Source organism: Lampetra fluviatilis, chromosome 60, assembly GCF_964198595.1.
Source record: "Lampetra fluviatilis chromosome 60, kcLamFluv1.1, whole genome shotgun sequence".
NCBI lineage: Eukaryota > Metazoa > Chordata > Hyperoartia > Petromyzontiformes > Petromyzontidae > Lampetra > Lampetra fluviatilis.
In genome coordinates, this window is record NC_136334.1 from 7,798,622 (window position 1) to 7,825,253 (window position 26,632).

Here is a 26,632-nt window from a genome sequence, read left to right on the forward strand (position 1 = left end):
TTCAGCCGACGTATCATGTCCCAACCTGGCTCCTCCCTCCAACGGCAGCGTCCAGTGTCGTATCACTGTCGATGAGAAGTGAGTGACCTCCAGCTGACAGCTAACGCCATCACGCACAACAACAACCGCCATTCGCCACTAAGTGGCGGTGACGTCACCACGACGCTTGTGCCAGGCCATGTGCACCTTGAGGCCAGGTGAAGTGTCGAACGCCCGCTGGCAGGAGGTCACGGGGCAGACCCAGGTGCCACGGGTCGACTGACTGAGATGACTGGCTGATGCACCACCTGTGCCCCCTACTGTACCAACTTGCTGTGCTTTAGCCACCCGGCGCTCCGCTCGTTGTTGTGAGCGTCGCTCCTCCGCCCTCCGTTGTTGTTGGAGGGCGACTGCCTCCAACTGCCCAGTAGCGTCCTTCACGAGACTTCTCCACAGAGGCCAAACATACACACACACACAGCTTCACACACACACAGCATCACACACACACAGCATCACACACACATAGCATCACACACACACACATGGCTGGGTGGCTGGAGAGAGGGACGGATGGACAGTCCCATCCCTGACAATCGAACTTGAGTTCGATTGTCACGACGACAACCACTGCTGCTGCTGCTGCACCTGAATCTGGTGCCCCTGGCGCTACTGGCGGTTGCGATGCTGATGGTGCTCGTGGACTCTACACTCCCCCCCCTCCCCCCCCTGCTGCCCCTTGTAGAGTGTGCTCCCCGGCATGCCGGACCGGCTTCGTGCTAGACCCCAACGCGGCCGCCACGCGCTACACGTGCCGCACCGCGGAGGGCGTCTGGTACCCATCCGACACCTTCCCGTCGTGCCTGCGTAAGCGCACGCACTCTCACCCGCACGCACGCACGCACGCTGACGTCAAGGAGCATAAACCATCATCATCATCATCGCGCAAACTCCGGTCATCCTCGCAGCAGCAGCAGCAGCAGTGGCGGCTTTTGGCTCGGCCATCGAACTAAGGACGCGACGCGCGCTTTCAGAGGGCAGTGTTGAGTCAATGGGTAGTGTTAGTCTATGGGCAGTATGTGTGTATTTTGAACTTCTATCGCACCGTACGTAGCCAACCGCGCTAATCGTTGGTGCGCGGAAGAGCGTTCTAGCAGAAGCAGCGCGTCTGAAAACGCGGCGATGCCGGCGGCCGTCATTGTTCGACGGCCAGGCAGAAGCCGCTGCCGCTGGGACGATGACCGGAGTTCGCGCGCGATGATGATGATGGTGGTTTACGCTCCTTGACGAGATCAGCCAAGGTGTCGTGCTTTGTGTGTGGCGAGCGCGACCTTCTAAAGCAGCGAGTGCCCACGCGGTGTGGCTTGCCCCGGGCCCCGCACCCCCCCCCCCCCCCCCATCTATGGACGATCCTGGCGAGGTGTCTACCACGGGTTCTAACCACGGTGCCAACCCTCTCTGTGCCTCCCCCCCGCCTCCTGCTCCCCACCCCGCCGCCCCTTCCCCTCGGCAGCGTTGTGCTTCGGCTCGTTGGACGGCTGCCAGAATGGGGGCACGTGCGTGTGGCCCGACACGTGTCGGTGCGCCCGTGGCTTCGAGGGGTCGCAGTGCGAGAAAGGTGAGCGCGGCGCGGCGGCGACGCGGGACCTCGCCCCCCCCCCCCCCCCCGCCGGATGACGTCGGAGATGAGCGGACCGTTGTGTACGCTCATGTCCGTCTCTGCACGTAAAACCAAAACTTAACAAACGAAAAAAAGTACGCTTCATTTTTTTTTAACGTAACCCATCGGCCTCCGCGGCCTTCCGGGAGAGTACAATTTCAGCAGTCATTGCGTCGGCACGAGCAGCAGCTCCGTAACGAGTGCACCGGTGCACCGCTACACGCGAGACGAGCTTTCAAGCTCGCGTCACTGACGTATGCGCGAACGAGCTGACGCTCCTCGGCCGTGTGGTACGACGGCTACGACGACTTGGAAGCGCGTAGCTTGACCCGCTCTCTCCTCTCCCGTCCTTCGCCCCCCCCCGTCTCTTCCCACCGTCAGCCGCGCTCTGCCAGGCGCCGTCCTCGCCCCTGGGCGGGCGCAGCAGCTGCCTGGACGACGGCGGCGACTTCCTGATCTGCACGCTGGCGTGCGACGGCGGCACCCGCCTGGCATCTTCTCGCGTCTACGTGTGCGACCACGCCACGGGCGCGTGGACCCCCCAGCTGCCCGGCGACGCCTCCGCGTTCCCCGACTGCCTCAACACGACCGACTCGTGCGAGCAGCCGCAGGCGCCGCTCAACGGCCAGATGGCGTGCAACGTGTCGGCCGACGGGCTCCAGCAGTGCTTCCCGACGTGAGCGCGGCCGACACCTCCTCCGCCCTCCTCCGCCCCCACATTCCCCGCGTACCCATAGAGCCTCCTAGAAATCTCGTAGAGCGCCGGCGACGTTGTCGGCCGATGGGCTCGAGCGGTGACGTGAGTCGCGCGATCTCCTTCCTCCCTCTCCACTGCTCCCGCGTCCCGATCGAGCCTCCTAGCAATGTCCTCTCCTGCGCCCCCCCTGCCCCTCCGCTCCGCAGCTGTGACGCCAGCTACAGCTTCGCCGAGGGTTACTACGTGGCTCCCGTCTACAGCTGCGTCAGCGGGCAGTGGTACCCACCCGGCGGTATCCCCGACTGCGTCCGTGAGTACCCGCCGCCTCTTTCTGTCTCTCTCTTGCCGCTGCTGGCGCCGTGACGCGACCATGACGGACCGCGCAAGCGAGTCGCCGATCGTGGCGGGTATTAGCCAATCGCGAAAGAAGGGGGGGCGGCGTTTCACACGACGCCACGTCACGCCAACCAAAGGGATGACTCGATCCCATCGGTTCGCTTGCCAATGAATGAGACGCGGCGATTATCCCTCGATGAATCGGTACTCTTATCGCGTTTTCCGCTCGCCGCGGCGGCAAGGGCTCGTGGTGCCGGATCGGCGGCGGCACCGGTTAATACTGCGGTGGGCGCGTGCGTGGACATTATAGATCCCAATACGGGACCGTGCCAGTGTCAAAATATAACAATAGGTTTTAACCTTTCAATAAAACAGGTGTTGTGTTAAGATGTTAAAACATCAAACAGAAACCTTTTGCGAGGTATCATGGTACTGCATTAACCACAGATACTTGTGGTGAACATGCAAACAAAAATTTGATAAACCAATCAAGAGTCCACGCTCCCTAACTCTCACCTGGGCGGAGAGCGCTGGCCAAGCCAATCCATGGTGCCTCGGACGGCCTTCGATGGCAAGCAGGATAGAGAAACGAAAACTCACGCGGTCTTCCGCGCGTGCTCGCTCACGTGCTCACACGCGCGCGCTCACGCTCGCTCGCGTGCATCCCGCGTGAAAAACAGTGTCGGCGAGCGCCATCGTCCCGTCGGGCACCGGCTTCTGGTCGGGCGTGTTCGAGAGCGCCTCGGTGCCACCCTACATGACGGGCTACTGCACCAGCTGGGGCCAGCACCACTACCGCACGTTCGACGGGCGCATCTTCCGCTTCGACGGGCGCTGCTCGTTCCTGCTGGCGGGCGACTGCACCGACAACACCTTCCAGATCGTCGTCCACAACGATCGCGACTGCCCGGCCGGCGGGGCGCCGTGCGACCGCGCCCTCTCCATCCACGTGGGGCTGCTGAGCTTCGAGCTCCGGCGCCAGCCCAACGGCGTCCCCTCGGTGATGTCCAACGGCGAGGTGGTGGCGCTGCCCTCCACCATCTACGGGTTCGTGTTCCAGCAGTCCAGCAGCTACATCATGGTGCGCTCCTCCCTGGGCTTCGACCTCAAGTGGGACGGCTCGGAGGCGATCTACCTCAAGGTAGCCGCCCATCGTCGGCGGCGCCGCCATCGTCGTCGTCGTCGTGATCGTCGTTGTGTCGTGGCCATTGTCGCGGTCATCATCAATATCATCAATATCATCAATATCATCGTCATCGCCATCGTCGTCATTGTTCTCATCGTTGGCCATGAAGCCGACCGAGCTATTGGCTTCTTTTTTTCAGAAGCGACCCGGCCACAAATGACAGCTCAACGAAGTGGCTTATCGCGTGGAAATTTATAGCAGGAGCCAAATACTCGAAACGCGCGACGTTGATTCTAAATGCGGAGGGAAAAACCGGAGAACCCGGAGAGAAAAAATCCACACGAACACGGATTAACGTGGGTCCCCACTCTTATGTTGGTTCCAGGCTAAAGCTGGTTCATGTATAAAAATGTCCACCACTAGTCCCGGTCTAATGGTCGTTCCATTATTATGGCAATCCAAGTTTCACGTTGGTCTCAGTCTTCCAGGCTAACGCTGGTCCTAGGCCGAAACTCGTCACAGTCCGTCATTGTCATGTCATCAATTTTATCGTCGTCGTTGCCATCGTCATCACCTTTCCTCATTGTTCTCACCGTCGGCCACGCGGGCAGCTCTGTGTGGTTATTACCGCGGGTAAAAAAAACTGAGAAACTGGGTCGTAGTCCCCCACCCCGCCCCCCCTGCTCCCCCACCGCCTCCCCCCCACCCGCCCATTGTCACAACTGCCGCTCCGGGAGATGGAATCGAACCGCCGCCTTTCCGCACGGCGGTGTCGTCCCCCGCACCTTCTCCCTTCACTTCCGACGGGCACGGTCGGCTACGTTCGGTGGCGAAAGAAGGTCGACGCACACGCGTACACAGAGGGCGCAGGATCTCAAAAGTTCTGCCTTGCCGCCGCTGCCGCTGCCGCTGCGCTGGGTCCGTGAGCGCAGGTCGGCGAGGAAATGTACGGCAAGACGTGCGGCCTCTGCGGCAAGTTCGACCGCGACCAGGCCGACGACTTCTCGACGCGCCATGGCCTCACGCTGCAGTCCGTCATCACCTTCGCCAACGCGTGGATCGAGCCCTTCGTGGGCGGTGAGGCCTGCCCCCCCACCTCACTCCGCGCGGTGGCCCCCCACCGCCCCTACCCACTAGGTTCCTCCTTTTCCCCTCGTCGCTTTCTTCTTAGGTCGTTTCCTTCACTCCGTCTCATTCACCGATAACTCAGTTTCCTTCACCGATAACTCAGTTTCCTTCACCGATAACTCAGTTTAATTCACCGATAACTCAGTCTCATTCACCAATAACTCAGTTTCATTCACCGATAACTCAGTTTCCTTCACCGATAACTCCGTTTCATTCACTGATAAATTAGTTTCATTCACCGATAACTCCATCTCATTCACCGGTAACTCAGTTTCATTCACCGATAACTCAGTTTCCTTCACCGATAACTCCGTTTCATTTACCAATAACTCTGTTTCATTCACCGGTAACTCAGTTTCATTCACCGATAACTCAGTTTCATTCACCGGTAACTCAGTTTCATTCACCGATAACTTAGTTTCATTCACCGATAACTCTGTTTCATTCACTGATAACTCTGTTTACTTCACCTGTAACTCAGTTTCCTTTACGGATAACTCAGTTTCATTCACCCATAACTCTGTTTCATTCACCGATAACTCAGTTTCCTATACGGATAACTCAGTTTCATTCACCTACAACTCAGTTTCATTCACCGATAACTCCATTTCTTTCACCGATAACTCTGTTTTATTCACCGGTAACTCCTTGCGATGTCTCCCCGTGGCTGCCTGCCCGTCATCGCGTCTTGTGACCGTCCTGTACCACCGCTTGACGTCCGCTCAGATCTCGCGCTCCTCCTTCCCCCCCACCTCTTCCGCGTCGTCATCGTCGTTGTCATCGTCGTCCGCACGCGCGCCGCTCTGGCCTTGACGGGAGGGACCTCTGGTGTCTCCGTGTCATCTCCGTGTCGTCTCGTGCGCGCGTGCAGAGGTGTGCATGGCCGGGCGTGAGACCAACTACTGCGGCTTCAGCTCCTGCAACACTGGACTGAGCGTCCAGTCGGCCGAGTTGGCGAGGAGCGCTGTCAATCACTGCCTCTACCTGCTCAACACGCCCTGCCAGGAGGTGAGACGGCGCGGGGCCTACCCTGCCCCCTCCTCCCCCGCTGCCCCCATGCTGCCCCCCGCTGCCCCGGGTCCGGTCCAGTAAGAGCCTGAGCGGAACAGAATCGGAATATTTATTCAGAGGAATCTGATGAGCTACGAAGCTCTATTTTTTCACACATGTCCAGTCAAGGGCACGGGGTCAGAACGTCACGACAATTAACAGGACACAAGCACGATAAGAGTGCAAAGTATAGGAATGGCAAGTGAATCACTGAAAGAATATACAAATTAAACTATTTTTTTATTTTTAGCAGGTGAAGCCCCACTGAGCTATTGGTTTCTTTTTCAGTGGCTCATCACGTGGAAATTTTTAGCAGCCAAATACTCTGAACACGCGACGTTGATTCTAAATGCGGAGGGGGAGGACCCGGAGTAAAAAATCCACGCGGCCACGGCCTAACATTGATCCCCAACTCTAAAGTTGGTTCTACGCTAAAGCTGGTTCCTGTGTAAAACTGATCCCAGTCCAGCACTAGTCCCGGTCGTTGCATTGTTATGGCAGTCCCAGTCTGACTGCGGTCCAAGCTTCACGTTGGTCTCAGTCTTCACGCTGCTTACAGGCTAACACTGGTCCCCGTCCGATTCTCGTCAGCGTCTTGCGTTCCTCTTGGTATTATGCCACTGGCCCCAGTCTCATGTTGGCTCTAAGCTAATGACGCTGGTCCCAGTAAAGTAAAAAAAGTAAAAAAAACGATCCATTCCCAAGTGTGTTCATCCGTGCGTGTGTCCACGTGCGTGGCCCAGGTGGTGGACTCGATCCCGTACTACGACGCGTGTCTGGACGACGTGTGCGCGTGCTCCGGCAACCAGCCGTGCGCCTGCGCCTCCATGGCTGCCTACTTCCAGGAGTGCACGCGCTTCGGCGTCTACATCGACTGGAGGGCGACCGATCGATGCCGTGAGTGCCGATCGGCGCCTCTCGGATTACCCCCCACCTTCCCCGCACCGTCCTCGCCTTACCCGCTCGCTGTCCCGTACGCTGTCCTGTACGGTGACCCGCACGCTGTCCCACACGCTGTCCCGTGCGGTGTCCCATACAGTGTCCCATATGGTGTCCCGCTCGCTGTCCCACTCGCTGCCCCGTACGCTGTCCCATATGGTGTCCCACTCGCTGTCCCACTCGCTGTCCCGTACACTGTCCCTTAAGTTGCCCCGCTCTGCGCTCCTCGCTGTTCTTGTGATTCGGAGCCGGGTGCTCAGCGGTTACGGTTTCGGCGTCTCGGACGCGGCTATTTGTGAGCCTCTTCTGAGAACCAGAGTTTTGAAACGAGGAGCCTCGGTCGTATTTGTCGCGCCCCGCTGCTACGACGCGGTCACCGTGAGCCCCGGCAAACAAAGACTTGAGAGATGCCCGGTTTTCAGAGTTTTAAACCCAGCGTCTCAGCAGTGGTGGCCCACACGGGCATCGTGAACCCCCCCTGGACAGAGGTGGAACACAACCGAGTCCAAGAGATTATATCTCACGGTCTCGGCCACGATTGCTCACTGCCTCCAACATGGCCTCTATGAACTTCCTGAGAGAGAGAGACGGCCAGTCTCAGGGCTTAAATCCAGGCTCCTAGCGGTGCTGGCTCAGTGTCTCCGACAACCACAGCAATCGTGACCCCCCCCACCTCCTCCAACAAACCACCCAACCGCCAGGCCGTGAGAATCATCAAAATCAGAATATCTATTTACACTGGAGGTCCGGCCAGGCGAGACCACGAGCCTGCCGCCACCGCCCGTGTCCTCATGCGCGAACCTCTCCCACCCTCGCCCCCCCCCCCCCCCATGTCCAGCCATGGTGTGCCCGGCCGACATGGTGTACGACATGTGCGGCTCGGCGTGCCCGCGGACCTGCTTCGACACGGTGTACGACTGCGAGGACGACCACTGCGTGGACGGCTGCCACTGCCCCAACGGCACCTTCCTGTACGACGGCGCCTGCGTGGTGCGCGAGTCCTGCCCCTGCCTGCTCATGCGCACCGAGTACCAGCCCGGCTCACGCGTCACGCAGGACTGCAACGAGTGGTGAGTTCCCCACCTCCCCCCACTCCACCTTGCTGATCTAGTCACAGAGCGTAAACCATCAACAACAAGCGCCATTAGGCGATGTCAACACGGCGCGTGCGCCAGGCTATGTGCACGTGTGGCCTACAGCCCTTGATCTATGTAAGACAAGAACAACGGCAAACTAATGTGCGAAGTTGGAGCCGGAGAAATATGCACTAACTTGGGTTCGTGTGCGTTCGTTCGTGTGTGTGCGTGTGTGTGTTCGTGTGTGTGCGTGTGCGTGTGTCCCCGCAGCGTGTGCATGTACGGAATTTGGCACTGCACCCAAAACATCTGCGACGGTGAGTGGAGAGTGATTAATCTGAAAGTCGTGCTCACATCGTCCGTAATCAAGTATTTTGTTGTTGGTTAGAGAGCGTTAATGTAAATGTGTCCTTCACCCGCCACCACCCGACGCAGCCAATGAGTGAAGGTTTGTCACGTGAACAAAACGTGCCAATCAGCTACCGGTGTGATAACGGACACATTTGTATTTACGCGATCTAACCCACATATTACGAATAACATTGGTCGCGAAAGCCTACGACTACTCTACTACGACTACTACTATGACTATTTCGAGTGCTTCTTCGATGACTACTTCTACTACTATGATGGCTACTACTACTATGAGTGTTCATCGTAATTCGTAGGAGCGCGCCAGGCACCAGGGGGGGGGGGGGATTTTAACTCGCGACTACGTCAGCGTCAATTAGAAACTCCCCTTGAGTGTTCCCCGATGGTGTCGGATCTCGCACAAGCTAAGCAGCTCCTCCATCTCCTCCCACCTCCTCCACTTCCTCCTCCTGCCTCCTCCACTTCCTCCTCCCACCTCCTCCTTCCACCTCCTTAAACCCTCACCTCCTCCCACTTCCTCCCACCTCCTGCACCTCCTCCCACCTCCTCCTCCCACCCCCACCTCCTCCCACCTCCTGCACCTCCTCCCACCTCCGCCACCTCCTCCATTACCACCTCCACCACCTCCTCCGCCGCCTCCTCCGCCCACGCAGCTGTCTGCTCGGTGACCGGCGGAGGCCACTACCTGACGTTCGACGGGCGCACGTACGACTTCTTCGGCGACTGCACGTACACGGCCGTGAGGAACCTGGCGCCCGACGACCTGGCCTTCAACATCGACGTGGAGTACTACCAGTGCAGGTGAGCACGGGGGACTGCGTACGGTGCGGAAGAAGTTCAACGTGCGTGCGTGTGTGTGTGTGTTTGTGTGTGCGTGCGTACTTCTACTGGTCGGGACCACTAGGGGTGGAAAATGCTACGAGTGTCCACCGTGGGTAGAGTCAACCATGACCAGTGTTCATCATGACCCGTGTCAACCACGGGCAGTGTCCACCACGGGCAGTGTTGATCAATCAGTTTCAAAGACAACGCATCTATATTATTATTATTTTCGGAGCGTGCTCGTTTGCATGTTTTTGCCACAAGTACGTGCGGCTAATGCAGGCTCGATTCCCTTGCAAAAGGCATCTTACTGGGCGTTTGGACGTCTTAGCACAACTCCTGTTTTATAGTCATAAAGGGGTAAAAACCTCTTCTTATTTTTCACACTTTGATACCGGCAAAGAAGGTCCCCTATAGATAGCATCTCCAGACTCGGCAAGGACTCTCGCGCTGCGATAATAATGACGACCATCGCGGTGGTGGTGGCCATGGCGGCGATGATGACCGAGACTCTAACCCGTTGCCGCCCCAGCTCGGGAGCCAAGCGGCTGAATGCGGTGCACGTGACGGCGGGAGATAAGACGGTGACGCTCACACAGGACCTCATCATCACGGCCGCCGACTACCCCAACTATCTGCCCTTCCGCAGCGGCTCCATCTACGTGGAGTCGGTCACGCAGCAGTTCCAGAAGGTGTGCCCCGCTCGCCCGCCCGCTCGCCCGCCCGCTCGCCCCGCTCGCCCGATAAGCGCTGTTGCTAACGTACGGCGCGAAAGAAGTCCGATGTACATACGTACATCTCTCCCCCACCCCCCTCTGTGCGCGGCGTATATCCCAGGTGACCCTCGACAACGGCGTGTTCATGCTGTGGGACGGCCGCTCCACCCTCTACATCACCGCGCCCAGCGTCATGATGGGACGCGTCCTCGGCCTGTGCGGAACGTTCAACCGCGTGCAGATGGACGACTTCCTCACCCCCGAAGGTGTCCGAGATCGGCCGCGTGTGTGTGTGGGGGGGGGAGGGGCGTAGACAAAACGGGGATCGCTCAAACCAAAACGAAATTAGAAACTATTTTTATTTGACCAGGTAAGGTGCCCGCTGAGCTGTGTAGCTCCGCCTGGCCATCACAAATGATAGCCGGACGAAGTGGCTGTATCATCGCGTGGAGATTTATAGCAGCCAAATACTCTAAACGCGTGACATTGATTCTAAATGTGGAGGGAAAAACTGGAGGACCCGGAGAGAAATCCACGCGACCACGGGGAGAGAGAGACACGCAAACTCCAAATATACAGCAGGCGTCGTCAGGGTCGGGATCGAACCCACGATCTCCTCTAGACCAGGCGAGGTAGTTAACATCTAGCCACATCCACTGCACCAACCATGGTATCAGCGGATGCGGACACCCTGTGATTATTCAGAACAGAGGCCGTGCAACGTGTAAACGAGGGGTGGGGAACCTTTTCTCTGCCAAGGGCCATTTGGATACTTATAACATCATTCGCGGGCCATACAAAATTATCAACTTAAAAATTAGCCTGTTATATTTGGTCAAACATTTAATTAACTCACCCCTAATGCGATGGCTGGAACTGCTTCTCTTTGGCGAGGCGTGTGATGTTAGCTGGTGTTGACGATGTTGCTACTCGCAACTGCTTTTCCAGGTTTGCTCCTAGATTTGTTGAATTTCGAGTCCCGCCTGCGGTTGCCTTGGTAGGGCCAGACCAAATGATAAGGCCCGCAGGCCGGACGTTCCCCACCCCTGGTGGAAACGATCCAATGCCCCGATCCACAAATTCGAAGGAAACATCGCAGCGATGACGATACGCTACTCCGCTGCTCCTGCTGACGCGGTTATCTGGGCTTAACCACCTGAATGTGAAATTGTCGTTATCGTTGCTCTGCATCAGCAGCCGTACGAAACCCAAAAAAAGTCTCAAAGGTTACACGCGTGCTCTCCGAGCTTGTCGGCGGCGCACACACTCGCCCGCTCACGGCGTCGCGTCTCTCCCTCCGCGCGCGCAGGCGACATCGAGAGCAACTCGGTGAACTTCGGCAACCGCTGGAAGGCGCTGGCGTCGTGCGCCAACGTCGGCATCGAGCCGTACAGCCACCCGTGCGACCTCAACTCCCAGAGCCGCGCCTACGCGCACTCCCAGTGCGGCAAGATTCTGCTGGCGCCGTTCACTAGTAAGTGGTGGCCGGCGATCCGGGAAGCCGCGGGGGCCCCGGTGCGTGCGTGCGTGCGACCTCGGGACCGTGGGAAGGGTGAGGAAGTGTCCACCCGACAGCGGGAGTACAAGCGGCACGCAGGCCGGTGGGGCGGGCAAGCCCAGGGCGGCGGCGATGCTGCTCGAACAAACTTCAGGGCGATCGTGGCCGGGAATCGTCGCCAAGTGGACCGTGGTTTTTGTTGTTACAACGGAATGTTCGTGGCTGCACACATCTTGTAGAACAGCTAAATATATATATACGCTGTCTGATCGCTGCTTTTCCGTGAGCGTTATTGGGATGACAACTTCCAATCGGATCACAGTCAAAGGTCACATGACTGCCAATGGGTTGCGTGATTTCTCCACTTTGCTCTCCTCCCTGCCTCTTCCCACGTGGCCTTTGCTCCTCTCCACTCTCTCCCTCTTTGCCTTCCTCCTCCTCTCCCCTCTCCTCGCCTTGTCTCGGGACGTCCCCTCTCGCCTCCTCCCCTCTCCTCCCCTTCTCTCTCCTACTCCCCTCTCTTCCTCTTCCCCTCTCCTCCCCTCTTCTCCCCGTCTCCTGCCCATCTCCCTTCTCTGCTGCTCCCCCACTCTCTCCGCCCCACTCCTCGCCGCGCCTAATCACTCACTCACGCCACCCACCCATTCCCCTCTCCTCCCCCCCCCCCTCTCCTCCGCCTGTGCGCAGAGTGTCACGAGGCGGTGAGCTACGCGGCGCACTACGAGTCGTGCCTCGTCGAAGTCTGCTCCGACCTCATGAAGCCCGTCCAGCGGATGTGCGACGCCTTCTCCACCTACTCCTTCCTCTGCGCCAAGGCCGGCGTCCTGCTCGACAGCTGGAGGAGCTCCATCCCTGAGTGCGGTGAGGGCCCCCCCCCCCCCGGCCACACGGTGGCTAAGCAGTCTCTTTGGCTGCCCATTTCGACCTGGACTACCTTCAAGATCGCTTGCCTCCCTACCGCGCCCTAAAATGCGGCAACCCACCGTACCTAAGTTCTCTGTCGGCGCCTCAAACGCTTCAATTTATCGTAGAAATCCTCGCAGTGCATCGCAGAACCTCCTCGAAACTCCCCGAGCAAGGATCGTCATTGCTTGTCGCCGTTTCTCCGTCACGGCCCCCCACGTCATTTGGAACGCCGTCCCCTGTTCACGTCCGTAACGATCAATCGTTTTCTTCATTCAAAACCCGCCTAAAAGGCGCATCTCTAGAGCTCGACGTTTAACCGAGTTCTCCCCGGAACCTCGCGACGCGATCTGACACCGAGCTCGTAATCAGGAAGCCATTGCAGGGCTTGCACCCTTGAGGTTCCCCCCAAGCCAAACCCGAACCCTGACCCTGCTCCGGTGCAGTGGTCTCATGCCCACTGGTCAAGGTGTCCTCATGGTGCACCTCGAACTCTGTCTATCCTAACCCTTCACCCTAACCCCCTACCCTAACCCTAACCCTCTACCCTACCCCTCTACCCGAACCCTTACCCTTATCCTAACCCCCTACCGCAACTCCCTAACCCTATACCCAACCGCTCTAACCTAATCCTGAACCCTAACCCAAACTCTCCGCCCCTGACCCCCTAACCCTGTCCGCCGCCCGCGCAGCGGTGACGTGTCCGGCGGACAAGGTGTTCTCGGAGTGCGCGCCGGCGTGCCAGGCGTCGTGCGGCTCGCTGGCCGACCCGTCGCTCGCGAACTGCACGGAGCAGTGCGTGGAGGGCTGCACCTGCCCCGCGGGGCTCGTGCAGGACTACAGCGGCTTCTGCGTGCCACCCGAGGAGTGCCCGTGCGTGTGGCGCGGAGAGGTCTTCCCCGCCGGAGACGCGCGCTTCCAAGACTGCAACGTCTGGTGCGAGCGCCCGTCTGCCTGCTCGCTCGCTCGCTCGCCCGCTAAACCTTTCACGATCACTCGCACGCTTGTTTTCCTACTCGCTCGCCTGCCCACCCGCTCGCTCGTTCACCCACTCGGTCGTCTGCCTGCTCGCTCACCTCTTGACTTGGATGCTCACCCACACGCTCATCTATTTTGCTCGACTGTTCACCCACTCATTCACTTGCACACTCGCTCACTTGCATGTTCATTCTTTCGCCTATTCGCCCGCTCACACACTCGCAGGCTCACTTACCAGTTCACCCATTCACCCACTCACTGATGACCCGCTTGATTGTCCGCTCACCCACTCACTCGCTCGCTCACCCGCGCACTCGCCTACAAACGCATGACACGCAGTGCAATGACCCTCCCTCCCTCTCCCTCCCTCTGCCTCCCTCTCGCCGCGTGCCCGCCACAGCGAGTGCCACCTGGGCCAATGGGTGTGCACGGAGAACGACTGCAGCGCCAACATGACGTGCGGCCCCAACCAGGAGTTCGTGTCCTGCCTGGACCCCAACGTGGTGACGTGCGACAACATGCACCTGCCACGCAAAGTCTACCCCGTCGAGCGATGCTACTCTGGCTGCCAGTGAGCACGACGCACGCACGATCGCACACACACACACGTGTCGCGTCGCTCGCTCACCGCGGACTGTCGCCGGGCTGCGGTGCTGATTGCTCACGCGGTCGCTCGCTAACTCGCTCGCTCGCTCGACCGGCCATCGCTTGGATTGCTCGGGAAATCAGATCTCACGGGAAATCAGATCTCACGGGAAATCAGATATCATGGGAAATCAGATATCACCAAAATAGGGGGGAGTTAACGGGGAGGGGGGCGGTCTTGGTGACGTCGTCGTCGTCGGTGGCTGCGCCGCGCTGGGCGCGACTCGTTTGGAGGCTTCTCGCCTTCGGGGGGCGGCCAGAATGTTTAAAGGGCACCCTGTGGAATCGGGCACGAGAACTATGGCGGGCCAATGAACTGTCCACTGTTTGGGTTTCGTGGCCACACTTCCGCGCCTTCTGTCTTTAATGTTCCATTTGTGAAATGATCGACGTTCTTGTTGTTGTTGTCATAATCATAATATTCATTTATCCCGGAGATGACGCGAAGCTTGCTGCGCCGCTCTTCCCCCTCCCCCCGCCACCCCCCCCCCCCCCCCCCGTGTCCGTGTCCTGATGCAGGTGTGCGAACGGCACGGTGTGGGACACCTACAACCGGCTGTGCGTCCTCCCGGAGCACTGCCCCTGCTACCACGGCGGGAAGAGCTATAATGAGGGCGAGACCATGTCCATCGACTGCAACACCTGGTGAGCGGCACGGCACCCCTGGTCCGCTCTGTCGCCAGAGTGGCGACGCACGCGACGCTCGCACACACGCACACACGCACGCATGCACGCACACACGCACGCACGCGACGCTCGCACACGCACGCACACACGCACGCACACACACACGCATGCACGCACGCACACACACACGCACGTTGAACTTTGCTAATCGGAGGTACGGGGGGGGGGGGGACGGAAAACGACGCAAAAACGCACAAAGCCGTTGTTTGACGTCTGCCTCCGCTGCTGCTGCTGTTGGTCACGCAGAGAGAGAGGGAGGGTGGGAGGGAGGGAGGTGAGGGAGGGAGGGGGTGAGGGAGGGAGGGAGCCCATGTGGTGTTGCCGTCTCCCTCCCGTGGTCCGGCGCCTTGCGGGAGCGCGAGGCTTCGTCCTCTATGGTGGCGGCAACTCCACTCGGAACTTTAACAAAACAAACCTCTCCTCTCCCTTTCCCCCGCCCGCTCCCCCCCCCACAGCATGTGCCTCTCCCAGCAGTGGCAGTGCGAGTCGAAGGAGTGTGCGGCGGTGTGCAGCGCGTACGGCGCCTCGCACGTCACCACCTTCGACGGGCGCCTCTACCGCTTCCAGGGCTCGTGCGAGTACGTGCTGGCGCGCGGCGTCGGCGCCGCGGCCACCGGCGCCGCGCCCGCGTGGAGCGTCACCATCGAGAACGTGCCCTGCGGCTCCATGGGAACCACCTGCACCAAGGCCATCACCTTCCGTGCCACCGACTCGCGCGGCAAGGTGTGGTGACCGGGGCTGGGCATTCGATGGAGGGGGTCGGGAGAGACTAATAACAAGAACCCAACGTGTCCTGACTTTTGTGCTACCCTGTAAACACACACACACACACCGCCCGCCACGACTACGCTTTCCTTCCGGAACGACGCAGACGCGTTCGAACGTTCACTCCCACCACCACGATCGCCGCCACCACCACGCATTTCCGGGTCGATCCGGCCCCATTTCCAATGCTGGCCACGTCGCTGCCGGTGCCGCCGGTTGTGCCGCCGGTTGTGCCGCACAGGCCGGTGGCGCCGGGCAGCAAGAGCGGTGACCTCGCGGTGCTCCTTTGCCGAGCCGATGCCGGATGAAGGCGCGTGCCTGGCGAGCATCACCAGCCAGGTCCCTTAGTCAAAGCAAACTGAGTACCCGATGATGATTACGCAGGGTGCCAACATCAGTGTTAGGGAGACAAAGGCGTCCGGTAGCGGTGTTGGCCACGCCACGCCCGTCGAACGCGGCGCCGGCCTTTACAGGTGCTGGCGAACAGTACTTGCCCTGACAGCCGTGAACAGAAGTGCCAATTTGTGACTGCTTCAAAAGCACCACGGGGGAGTGGCGGCGGCGGTGGTGGTGGTGCTGAGCGATCCGCACGCGCGCGATTCAAACAGGCGGGTGCGGACGTTTCGCCGATGGTTGCAACCGGCGTCATCAGTCGGCTGCCAGAATTGTGAAAATCCCCTCCAGTCTTGGGCCCTTTAACGTACATACATGCCACCCCTACGCGACGCCACCCCTGCCTTGACGGAACTCGCCGGGCCGGCTTGCCAGCCGACCAATCGAGGGCGAGGGGGGTGTTGAATTCTCCGTGCGTGTGTCCGCGCGTGCAGGACTGGTCCCTGCGCATGGTGCGCGGGCAACCGATCATGATGGAGCGCGGCTCCCCCTTTGGCGTCCGCTACGCGGGACTCTGGGTGTTCGTGGACACGCCGCTGGGCGTCGTGCTGTCGTGGGACAAGGGCACCAGCCTGAGGCTGCGCGTGGAGCCCCAGTGGAGGGGCATGGTGAGCAACGGCAGCTGAGATGGGACACGGACGGAGACCCCCTAGGGCTCGGGATTCGCTGCTCGCTCGATGTTTTTTGTGGAACGCCGCTCTGGCGGCTGGCTCGGGGTCGAGTTTTCAATATTTTTATAACAAATTTTTTGTTTATTTTACCAGGTAAGGCCCACTGAGCTATGTTATAGCGTTTTTTCAGAAGCAACCTGGCCACAAATGTTCAACGAAGTGGCTTACCACGTGGATATTTCTAACAGCCAAATACTCTAAAAGGCACGTTTCTAAATGCGGACGAAAAAAACCGGAGGATCCGGAGAAAAAGCCACGTGACCACAGGGAGAGAGACACGCAGACTCCAAATATACAGCAGGTGCCAGGGTTGGGATCGAACCCACGGCCTCCTGCATACCAGGCGAGGTAGTTAACATCTCCTAGCCACCGTGGCATAATGCACGCTCGCGAGAGAACGAGCTACGCCTCTCCGTAGTAATCCGATATGACTGTAGCAGCTTCTATGATTTTACGAGCACGAAACATGGGGAGATGGACGTTGCGCGCCAAATTTGTTCGCGGAGCAGCGTTTTTTCGCACTTGTTCCCGGTTGAAATTAAGCGCTGGTTATTAAAAGTTACGCACGTGATTCGTTCGAATGGATAGAGAGTGAGAGACGCGTGATCATCCCGCAGCCGTGTCGTGTCGTGGAATTGGGGTCACGGCCCCGTGATCCGAAGTCAGCGGCGCCGCCCATGCACGAATGCCAATCGGAAGAGCGGCGGCTGGCCGCGGGATCGTTTGTTTGACCTCCTCCGCGGGTTGTAGACGGCACGCCGTTGTACGCGAAACACGGAGCCCCGGGTCCCGCCCGCTGACTCCGATCGATCGGCCGGTCGCTCGCTCTGATTGTCGTCCATTCCCCCCCCCCGCCTCCCCCACCCCATACAGGCTGAAGGTCTGTGCGGAAACTTTGATGGCGACCAGATAAACGACTTCCGCACGCCACAGGGATTCGTCGTGCAGGGAGAATCCACGTTCGGGAACAGCTGGAAGGTGACAACACAAACGTCCACCCGCCCGCCTGCCCGCCCGCACCCACATGCGCATGCCGCCGTCTCTCGCATTAACATCATCGTCGTTGTCGTCCGAGTAATAAAAATAATAATAAGTGCATTTCGCATTCAAGCCGTTCATATAGGTGCCTGCGTTTCACAGGCAGGTATCGCCAGGATCAGAATCTTTATCTATCCTGGAGGAATCTGATGGGCTGTGAAGCTCTTTCTTACAGATGTCCAGTATAACACGTCGGCTTTCGCGACCAATATTATTCTAACCCAAAACCTACACTACGAAGATGTCCAGTAGCTTCACAGATGTCCAGTGGTCTGCCAGCAAGCGTTGTTGTCGCACGGGATCTGCGCCATCCGCCGTAAAGCAGCCGGGCGGCAGTGTCTACGCAACCGTGGTCCCGTAACCCGGCACTCTGGGGGGGGGGGGGGCAGCATTGAGGGTTGGCAGATCTCTCGCACAAATGTTATGAAACTCCCTTCCCGTGTGCGTTGAGGAGGCGCCCGTGGCCCTGGCTCGCCAGGAGAATGTGGACTCCACCTGTTCCCTCTGTACGGGATAGAGCGTTGCCCCTTCGCACGCGTGGGTTTTCTCTACGGGTGAATCGGTTTCCTCCCACAAGTAAACGCTCACCAATTGGCCGAGAACACCTCAATGTACAGAGGACCGCAGAGCTTGAGGGGAATTTGGTGCCGGTCGTCCATAGTTCCTCCTCGCGCCCCTGAGTCATCCCCTCTTCTCTCTCTCTCTGTACGAGAATTGAGCAAAGATCGTGGCGGTGGCGGTGCAGCGTGACAAGTTGTCATCAATAATTATTCTGCTCACATCCGTCGTAACTAATATTTCGTGGGGTTCGTGGCAGAGGGAAGGAAGTGATGGCGCGTGGTGGCAGCGTCCACGCCGGCGGTCTTGCCGACCGCCAGATCTGACGTTTGTTTGTCGTAACGCTCTGACCTCGTGCCCCAACTGGACATCTGTGAAAACAAGAGCTTTATAGCTCATCAGATTCCTCCTGCAGTATTAACTAAAACATGCCGATTCTGACGTTGATGGATGCCGCCCTCGCTGCCGCCCTCTCCCTGCCGCTGACCCCCCCCCCCTCCCCCCGCAGGTACGCGACTACTGCGCGGACTCGTACGTGTTGGGAGACACGTGCACCAACCCGCTGAGGCAGGCGTGGGCCCAGCGCAAGTGCGGGATCATCCAGTCAGAGACCTTCAAGCCCTGCCACGACCACGTGAGCGCGCAGTGACAAAGACACGCAACTATCCTCGCCCATTACAAAAAATAACCAACGTTCTATCGTCGCGATTTTTCTTCGTAAGTGTGCTGATAGGTTCTCTCCCTCCGCCTTCTCCGAGTTGTTTTCTGCCGCCCAACGTTCTGTGTAGAGAAAAAAAATCTATAAAAGAAAATATATCGGGGCAAGTGGCGTTAGTAGCGAGTAGCAGCGCCTAACCAAGGCCGGCAGCTACCATGCCGCAGTGCCCCGACGATTGCACACTTGAACCGGCTTATCATGTTAGATGGAGTCAGCCCAGGGGAGGCCCACATGCGGTGCGAGCACTTGCTGCTTTTTTCTGTTTAGTGTTTGTTGTCCTTCCCCGAACCTCCGATTAGCACGGTAGGCTACGTACGGTGCAAAAGAAGTTCAATGCGTGATCACACGGTGATTTAGTCACAGGCTGGGTTTATAATCAACGATTTTTGGGTTTAGATCGCGTTATTTATAAATGTGTCGTAACCCTCCACCACCCGACACGGCCAATCAGTAAAAAAAGTGTCACGTTGACAAAAGACAAATAGTTCACTGCTTTAGCCCACCGGTGTGTTGAAGCGTGAAACCACAACATTTACAATTTGAGTAGTACGACGTTTCGCTGGTAATTGCATCCAGCATCATCGGGCAATTCGCCAGAATGGTGAGGCTCTGCTGTGTCTCCCGTTCTTATATAGAGCAGCAGCAGGGTGACGTCATCATTAACTCATTAACTCATCAGGTGCAAAGATTTGAGGGGGGGGTTATTGTAATTATATACTTGATTAGTAATAAGGCTATTGTTACGATGCGAGTTGTAGGTTAGTAATCATTTGGAATGTGTTCTATTGTGTTTACACTATGAGATCTCTTTTACCAGTGGCAAAATATGATAGTAGGTTTTTACCCTTTTAACTGGTACAAAACTGACACCTTTATTCAAGGCATCATGTTTGCAATGACCACAACACAAGTAGTCAAAAAAGCAAACAAAAAGAAGCAACTCTGATAAGGATGATAATATGCACTGTCCTTGAAGTTGATTGGCCCACACCCGAGACGGCTTTCTTTAGAGCCTAGTCCCCATTGGTGTAGGGCCAGATGACACCAGAAGGCGTACAACTCAAACACAGTGCAATATCAGAGTATTGAGAGCTCGGGGTAAGCATTTACACTCTGATATTGCACTGTGTTTGAGTTGTACGCCTTCTGGTGTCATCTGGCCCTACACCAATGGGGACTAGGCTCTAAAGAAAGCCGTCTCGGGTGTGGGCCAATCAACTTCAAGGACAGTGCATATTATCATCCTTATCAGAGTTGCTTCTTTTTGCTTGCTTTTTTGACTACTTGTGTTGTGGTCATTGCAAACATGATGCCTTGAATAAAGGTGTCAGTTTTGTACCAGTTAAAAGGGTAAAAACCTACTATCATATTTTGCCACTGGTAAAAGAGATCTCATAGTGTAAATGCTTACCCCGAGCTCTCAATACTCTGATATTGCACTGTGTTTGAGTTGTACGCCTTCTGGTGTCATCTGGCCCTACACCAATGGGGACTAGGCTCTAAAGAAAGCCGTCTCGGGTGTGGGCCAATCAACTTCAAGGACAGTGCATATTATCATCCTTATCAGAGTTGCTTCTTTTTGTTTGCTTTTTTGACTAGTGTTGTGGTCATTGCAAACATGATGCCTTGAATAAAGGTGTCAGTTTTGTACCAGTTAAAAGGGTAAAAACCTACTATCATATTTTGCCACTGGTAAAAGAGATCTCATAGTGTAAATGCTTACCCCGAGCTCTCAATACTCTGATATTGCACTGTGTTTGAGTTGTACGCCTTCTGGTGTCATCTGGCCCTACACCAATGGGGACTAGGCTCTAAAGAAAGCCGTCTCGGGTGTGGGCCAATCAACTTCAAGGACAGTGCATATTATCATCCTTATCAGAGTTGCTTCTTTTTGCTTGCTTTTTTGACTACTTGTGTTGTGGTCATTGCAAACATGATGCCTTGAATAAAGGTGTCAGTTTTGTACCAGTTAAAAGGGTAAAAACCTACTATCATATTTTGCCACTGGTAAAAGAGATCTCATAGTGTAAATGCTTACCCCGAGCTCTCAATACTCTGATATTGCACTGTGTTTGAGTTGTACGCCTTCTGGTGTCATCTGGCCCTACACCAATGGGGACTAGGCTCTAAAGAAAGCCGTCTCGGGTGTGGGCCAATCAACTTCAAGGACAGTGCATATTATCATCCTTATCAGAGTTGCTTCTTTTTGTTTGCTTTTTTGACTAGTGTTGTGGTCATTGCAAACATGATGCCTTGAATAAAGGTGTCAGTTTTGTACCAGTTAAAAGGGTAAAAACCTACTATCATATTTTGCCACTGGTAAAAGAGATCTCATAGTGTAAATGCTTACCCCGAGCTCTCAATACTCTGATATTGCACTGTGTTTGAGTTGTACGCCTTCTGGTGTCATCTGGCCCTACACCAATGGGGACTAGGCTCTAAAGAAAGCCGTCTCGGGAGTGGGCTAATCAACTTCAAGGACAGTGCATATTATCATCCTTATCAGAGTTGCTTCTTTTTGTTTGCTTTTTTGACTACTTGTGTTGTGGTCATTGCAAACATGATGCCTTGAATAAAGGTGTCAGTTTTGTACCAGTTAAAAGGGTAAAAACCTACTATCATGTTCTATTGTGATTATGCTACATTAATAATCAGTTAGTGCTTGTTTCCCTTATAAGGAATTGTAATGCATCTTATTTAATAATACGCTTCCAGGCCGCACTAAGCCTGTAGCTGTCTGAGCGATTAAAGTTATTTCTGTTTCTCTCAATCTCAATGGATTCTTTAATTAGTCTTTGCCAGTAGTAACTAGTTTTACACAACACTTCAACGTTGTCAAAATCAATTGAGTGTCCCTGTTGACAAGCATGTTCTGCCACTGCCGACAGTTGTGTTTGCGATAGTTTAATATTTCTCTGGTGTTCTTTTAGTCTTACACTAACGTTACGCCCTGTCTGTCCAATATAGCATCTGCCACATACACAATTAATCCGATATACACCTTCTGTTGATAATTTAGGTAATTCGTCTTTAGTGCACGTTACTAGTTGTTGAATTTTGTGTACTGTACCAAATCTTACTGTAATGTTTTGCTTTTGCAAAACACGGGCTAATTTGTCAGTTACTCCTGAGATAAATGGTATTTTTATTGTTTTAATAATCTGATCGCTTTCTGGGTTTGTTTCCGAGTCACTGGTAGGCCGGGGCAGTAAGATGGCGCGTTGAGGAGTAGCGGCCGCGGCCGTAGCGAGAGCCGTGCTTGACGTGGTGCGTGCTGGGTGCCCGACGCTATTCTCCAGGGGTCGCCGACCCCGACGAGACTCGGGTCGTAGTCGCGGTCGTCACTCCGGCAGATCCGTCCGTGGGCACGGCGCGGGTCGACCGCGACGCCACGTGACCCCGCGTCTCCCTCCTTGACCCTCCGCCCCCCCCCCGCCCACCTCCCCCACTGCCTCCCCCAGGTGAGCTGGGAGTCGTTCTACGAGAACTGCGTGCAGGACGCGTGCTCGTGCGACACGGGCGGCGACTGCGAGTGCCTGTGCACGGCCGTGGCGGCCTATGGACAGGAGTGCAACCGCAAGGGCGTCTACATCTACTGGAGGAACCAGGAGTTCTGCCGTGAGTGACGCCGCCGCACACCCCAGTATCCACGCAACGTTTGGCCGACTTAGGCGCAAAAACCGCCGAGCCGACGTTTGCCTCGGCGTTTCCTCGTTTACTGGGACTTGACCACATCGTTTTGCGTTCGCGAGTTTGCGTACGTTTGGTATGTGTCTTGCATGTGTGTGGGTGCGTCAGGGGGCGGTGCAGCGATTAGCTACTAACCTGGCGACCCGAGATCACGGCCAACGCCGACGTTATCTGAACCGGTCCTGGGCCTCCCCTAGGTCGACTCAGCCTCAAATGAGTACCTGGTGCAGTGTGTAAACATTGCCACTGGGGAGACAAAGGCGGTCGGGTGCGGTGCTGGCCTCCCACCTCCTCGTGTGCTTGGCCGGCCTTAATAAATGCTCGCCAACAGCACTTGCCCCGAAAGTTTGCAAAGTTTATACGGGGGACCTTTGTCTTTGTTCCATGCGTAGCCATGCAGTGCGACGGCTGCATGGAGTACAACCCGTGCGTGTCCGCGTGCCCCATGACGTGCCGGAACATCCACAACTACAACGAGGTCCTCGCCAACTGCAACGACACCTGCGTGGAAGGCTGCTCCTGCCTGCACGACTTTGTGAGGACGCGCATGCGCACGTACACGCACGCACACGCATGTGTGCACACGCACGTACACGCATGCGTGCACATGCACGTCAACTCGGACTCGGCACTAGTGTCAGCGTTTTAGCAGTCGGGAGTGTTTGGCTCGAGACGAGGCTTCGATTCGGAACGAGGGTGAGGGTTGACGTTTATAAATTAGGGTTAGCTTTGGGACTAGGGTTAAGGTTTGGAGTTTGGGTTTGGTGGAGTTATGATCAGGTTAAAGGGTTACTGGTTAGGAGTAGGATTGTGGTTATGGGTTAAGGTTGGGAGTTTTTAATTCTCTTAGTCTCGCCAACCCTAGTCAATCTCTTAATGTTCGTATGTAGCCACCGCAATGTCGACTGCCGTGAGTATCTCGGATCCGCGCCTTCGGTCAGACTCCTTGATGTCGTCTTGCCATGGCCAGTGACGATGAGATCACCAGTGGGAAGTGGCAGTCGTTGTATTCGCACCTCCGATGACCACGGTTGGCTACGTACGGCGCGAAATAAGTTCGACACGTGTACATACGTACGCACGTAGTTGTCGTGACGATGCTCGTACGCTCACGGTCGTCGGGGGGACAACTGAGTGCGAGAGTTTATTTTTAGAGGGTCACGATAAGAAAGACAAAACTTTGTTAACAAAATGAACGCTGATCCCTTGCTATGTGTGTACCTCTCTCACGGCTGTGATATGCAGGTTCTGGATGAGTACTCGCAAAAGTGCATCGACCCCGTCGACTGCGTGTGCAAGTACATCGATGGAGTTGCCTTCATGGATGGAGACAAAATCCAGATTCTGTCCGACCAGTACCGAAGCTGGTGAGTTACCAGCCCGCATGTCAGCCGACGGCAAACGTATAACGTCCTACGTGGTGGGCACAAATAAAGCTGCCAAATTTCCAGGAAGGTCAACTGAGACACGTGGTCGGCCGGCAGCCCCTCCCTCCATCAGCCCCGCCCACCTTTACATAGCCACGCCTACCTCACTCTACGCCTACTGCTCATAGGCCCCGCCTACTCATTTGGCAACTCAGACCCACTACTCAGGTGCAGAGGTGGCAAACGGGTTTTGATTCCTTACCCTTACCCGTACCCGGCCGCACCAGGGTTGCAAACAGGTACCCGTACCCGGCCGAGTAGCCGGGTATCGGGTAGGGTACGGGTATCGGGTAGGGTACGGGTATCGGGTACCCGGTTGCGACCTCTGCTCAGGTGGCCCCCGAATCTTGCCCCCGTTTCTTGAGTCGAGTCGTGAAGCCGGAACATTCTTAACTCGCGACAAAATCCCGATAGTTTTGGGACACCCGGGCTGTGCTCTGGCCAAGCCCTGACGACTGCAGAGAATACTAAAACGTGCGGGCACCTCTCGAGGAACTCAGGCCACCCTAGCCCCTCAATAGAGGACCCCGATCACGCGATTCTCGCTTCTCTGCGTCGCAGTGCAACGGTAGTGGCGCTGGCAATCTCCAGAGTGAATTTAAACGTTTGACCTTCCGTGTTTATTTTTTGTCACGGCGACTTGAATTTTTCTCGTGTCGTGTCTCACCAACAGCTACTGCATCGACAATGAGGTGCAGTGCATCGGTCTGCCCGGATTCGGCAAAGCTCCAGACGCAGGTACGGCCGCCGATGTTGCCACTCCGCACCTCCGGTTAGCACGGTTGGCTACGTACCGTGCGAAATGAGTTCGACGTACATACATATACATACTCTGGGTAGCCAAGACACGTGCGAACCCAGGAAGTTGAAGCTCTGAAGGGCTCGGCCTGGCTGGAATCGGGCACCTCTAGGATCCTTAGCATTTAGTAGTGTCAGTGACACCAGGGTCGCCTGCGTGAAGAAGAGCAACATCTCACGAGTCCGGCGAGTGTTGCCGATGACGTGTTCGGTGAATTGAGCATTCCCCCTGCGTTCGGTAGGTACACTCCGCACCTCTGATCAGCGCGGTTGGCCACGTACGGCGCGAGAGAAGTTGAACATACGTCCGTACTATACGCGGCGTCCGATCATCGTGAACAGTCGGTTAATCGCAGCTGGCCCCGCTAACACGACCATGCCTTTCGGAGCTCACCAATCTGGTTCTCACCAATCTGGCTGGATCACGCGCTGTCCTGCACAACGTCCGACGTTTCGTAGCACGTGCCTGGGAGCTTCGGCTTCAGGAACTTAATCGAGGGGCTTCCCTTTTCTCTCCCTCGATCGCGTGGTGTTGCCGGTTGCTACCTGGCGCTGCCAGTTCCCGAAGCGCCGGTTGGTTCAGACCAAATAGCGCCAGCACGAGCCACCGAGGCGATGTAACCGAGCGCATAAGTGAGCTGCTCAGTTCACTTCCTGAAGAAGCCCTTCGGCACCTTCAGCACCTTCAGCACCTTCAGCATTAAACACATCGGAGAAACCGTCCAACGCGACCGCAAACAAAAACCAACGCGGTCGTGCACGAAGATACTTTGGATTTGGGACGACGTCGAAACGAATTAACGTGACCTTCTTCTCCTCCTCCCCCTCTGCCGACAGTGGATCTGTTGTACGGCTTGCCCGGCGACCTGTATGGTGGAGCCAGGCCCCAGGGCCTGCTGTGGGACGCGCCGGCCAGCCAGCCGCTCAGCGCTGTGGCCAGCGGCCTCCTTGGCGTCCCGTTCATCGCTCCCAACGGTGAGTGGACGGCACCGGCATCGGAAACAAAGCGACGGCTGAAATTGAGACCTGTGATTACGAAGCACGCATCGAAAAATCGCGAACTTCGGTCATTGTCACAGCGGCTTGAAGGCTAACCGTCAAACAAAGACGGTCGCCGCATTGCGCGGCGCTTTCAGACGCGCTTCTGCGGCTGTCTGGAATGCTCTTCCTTCCGAATTAGGCAGCCACTGTGAGCTATGCACTTTAAAATCATCTAGATTGAGAACTAATTTCTTTAGAACGGCTTTGTGTTTAGTTTGTTGTCCTTCACCCGCACCTGCTATTAGCACGGTTGGCTCCGTGCATTGCGAAAAAAGTTCAACATACATACGTACAACACAGCTATGTAGTGAAATTGCATCGCGATTGGTTCATCTTTACGAGAGATATAGTGACCTCCCTTTACGGACAGCTTATTGACGATTCGTATTTGAAATGTGCGTTGTACACCCTCATCCACCTGACACAAACCAATAAATAAAAGTTGTCACGGGAACAAAAGTGCCAATTTATGACTGCTTCAGAAGCACCACAGGGCAGTGGCGGTGGTTGTGATGAGTGATCCACACGCGCTTGTTTAACAGGTGGGTGCGGACGTTTTGCCGATAGTTGCAACCGGCATCATCAGGTGGTTGCCAGAATTGTGAAAATTCCCTCCAGTCTTGGGCCTGAAATAGGTGGCGACGATGTCATCAGCGTGGCAGGAAGTGACACCTCAGAGTTTAACGTAATGCCATTAATTGTAATGCTACTTTAGCTTATGTCTTGGAGCAGGGGTCGGCTAACAGAATAACAACAATGGCCATTTTCGTCCGAAATTACTCAAAGAAACCCTCAATATTTCACGAGCCGCAATGCACCGTGGTGTATACGAGACGGTGGGTCCTTAATAAAAAATAAAGTCTTGAAGCGGCCCTGAAAGAGTCGCACGCGGCTCTGGTGCCACACGGGTTGCCGACTCAC

The 26,632-nt window shown here is 56.4% G+C and overlaps 1 protein-coding gene across 1 annotated transcript; it reads left to right on the forward strand.

The window, feature by feature from the left end:
- Positions 1-552: 552 nt before the first annotated feature.
- On the forward strand, positions 553-15,344 carry LOC144950949 (von Willebrand factor-like). The gene is made up of 21 exons (XM_078881132.1): positions 553-559; positions 763-846; positions 1,493-1,597; positions 2,021-2,315; positions 2,543-2,646; positions 3,353-3,813; positions 4,731-4,875; positions 5,798-5,934; positions 6,720-6,873; positions 7,016-7,210; positions 7,754-7,985; positions 8,262-8,308; positions 9,017-9,164; positions 9,718-9,877; positions 10,023-10,167; positions 11,211-11,453; positions 12,087-12,260; positions 12,995-13,238; positions 13,681-13,851; positions 14,445-14,570; positions 15,068-15,344. Exons 1-21 carry the CDS (start codon positions 553-555, stop codon positions 15,342-15,344), a joined length of 3,654 nt encoding a protein of 1,217 aa, XP_078737258.1.
- Positions 15,345-26,632: the final 11,288 nt, after the last annotated feature.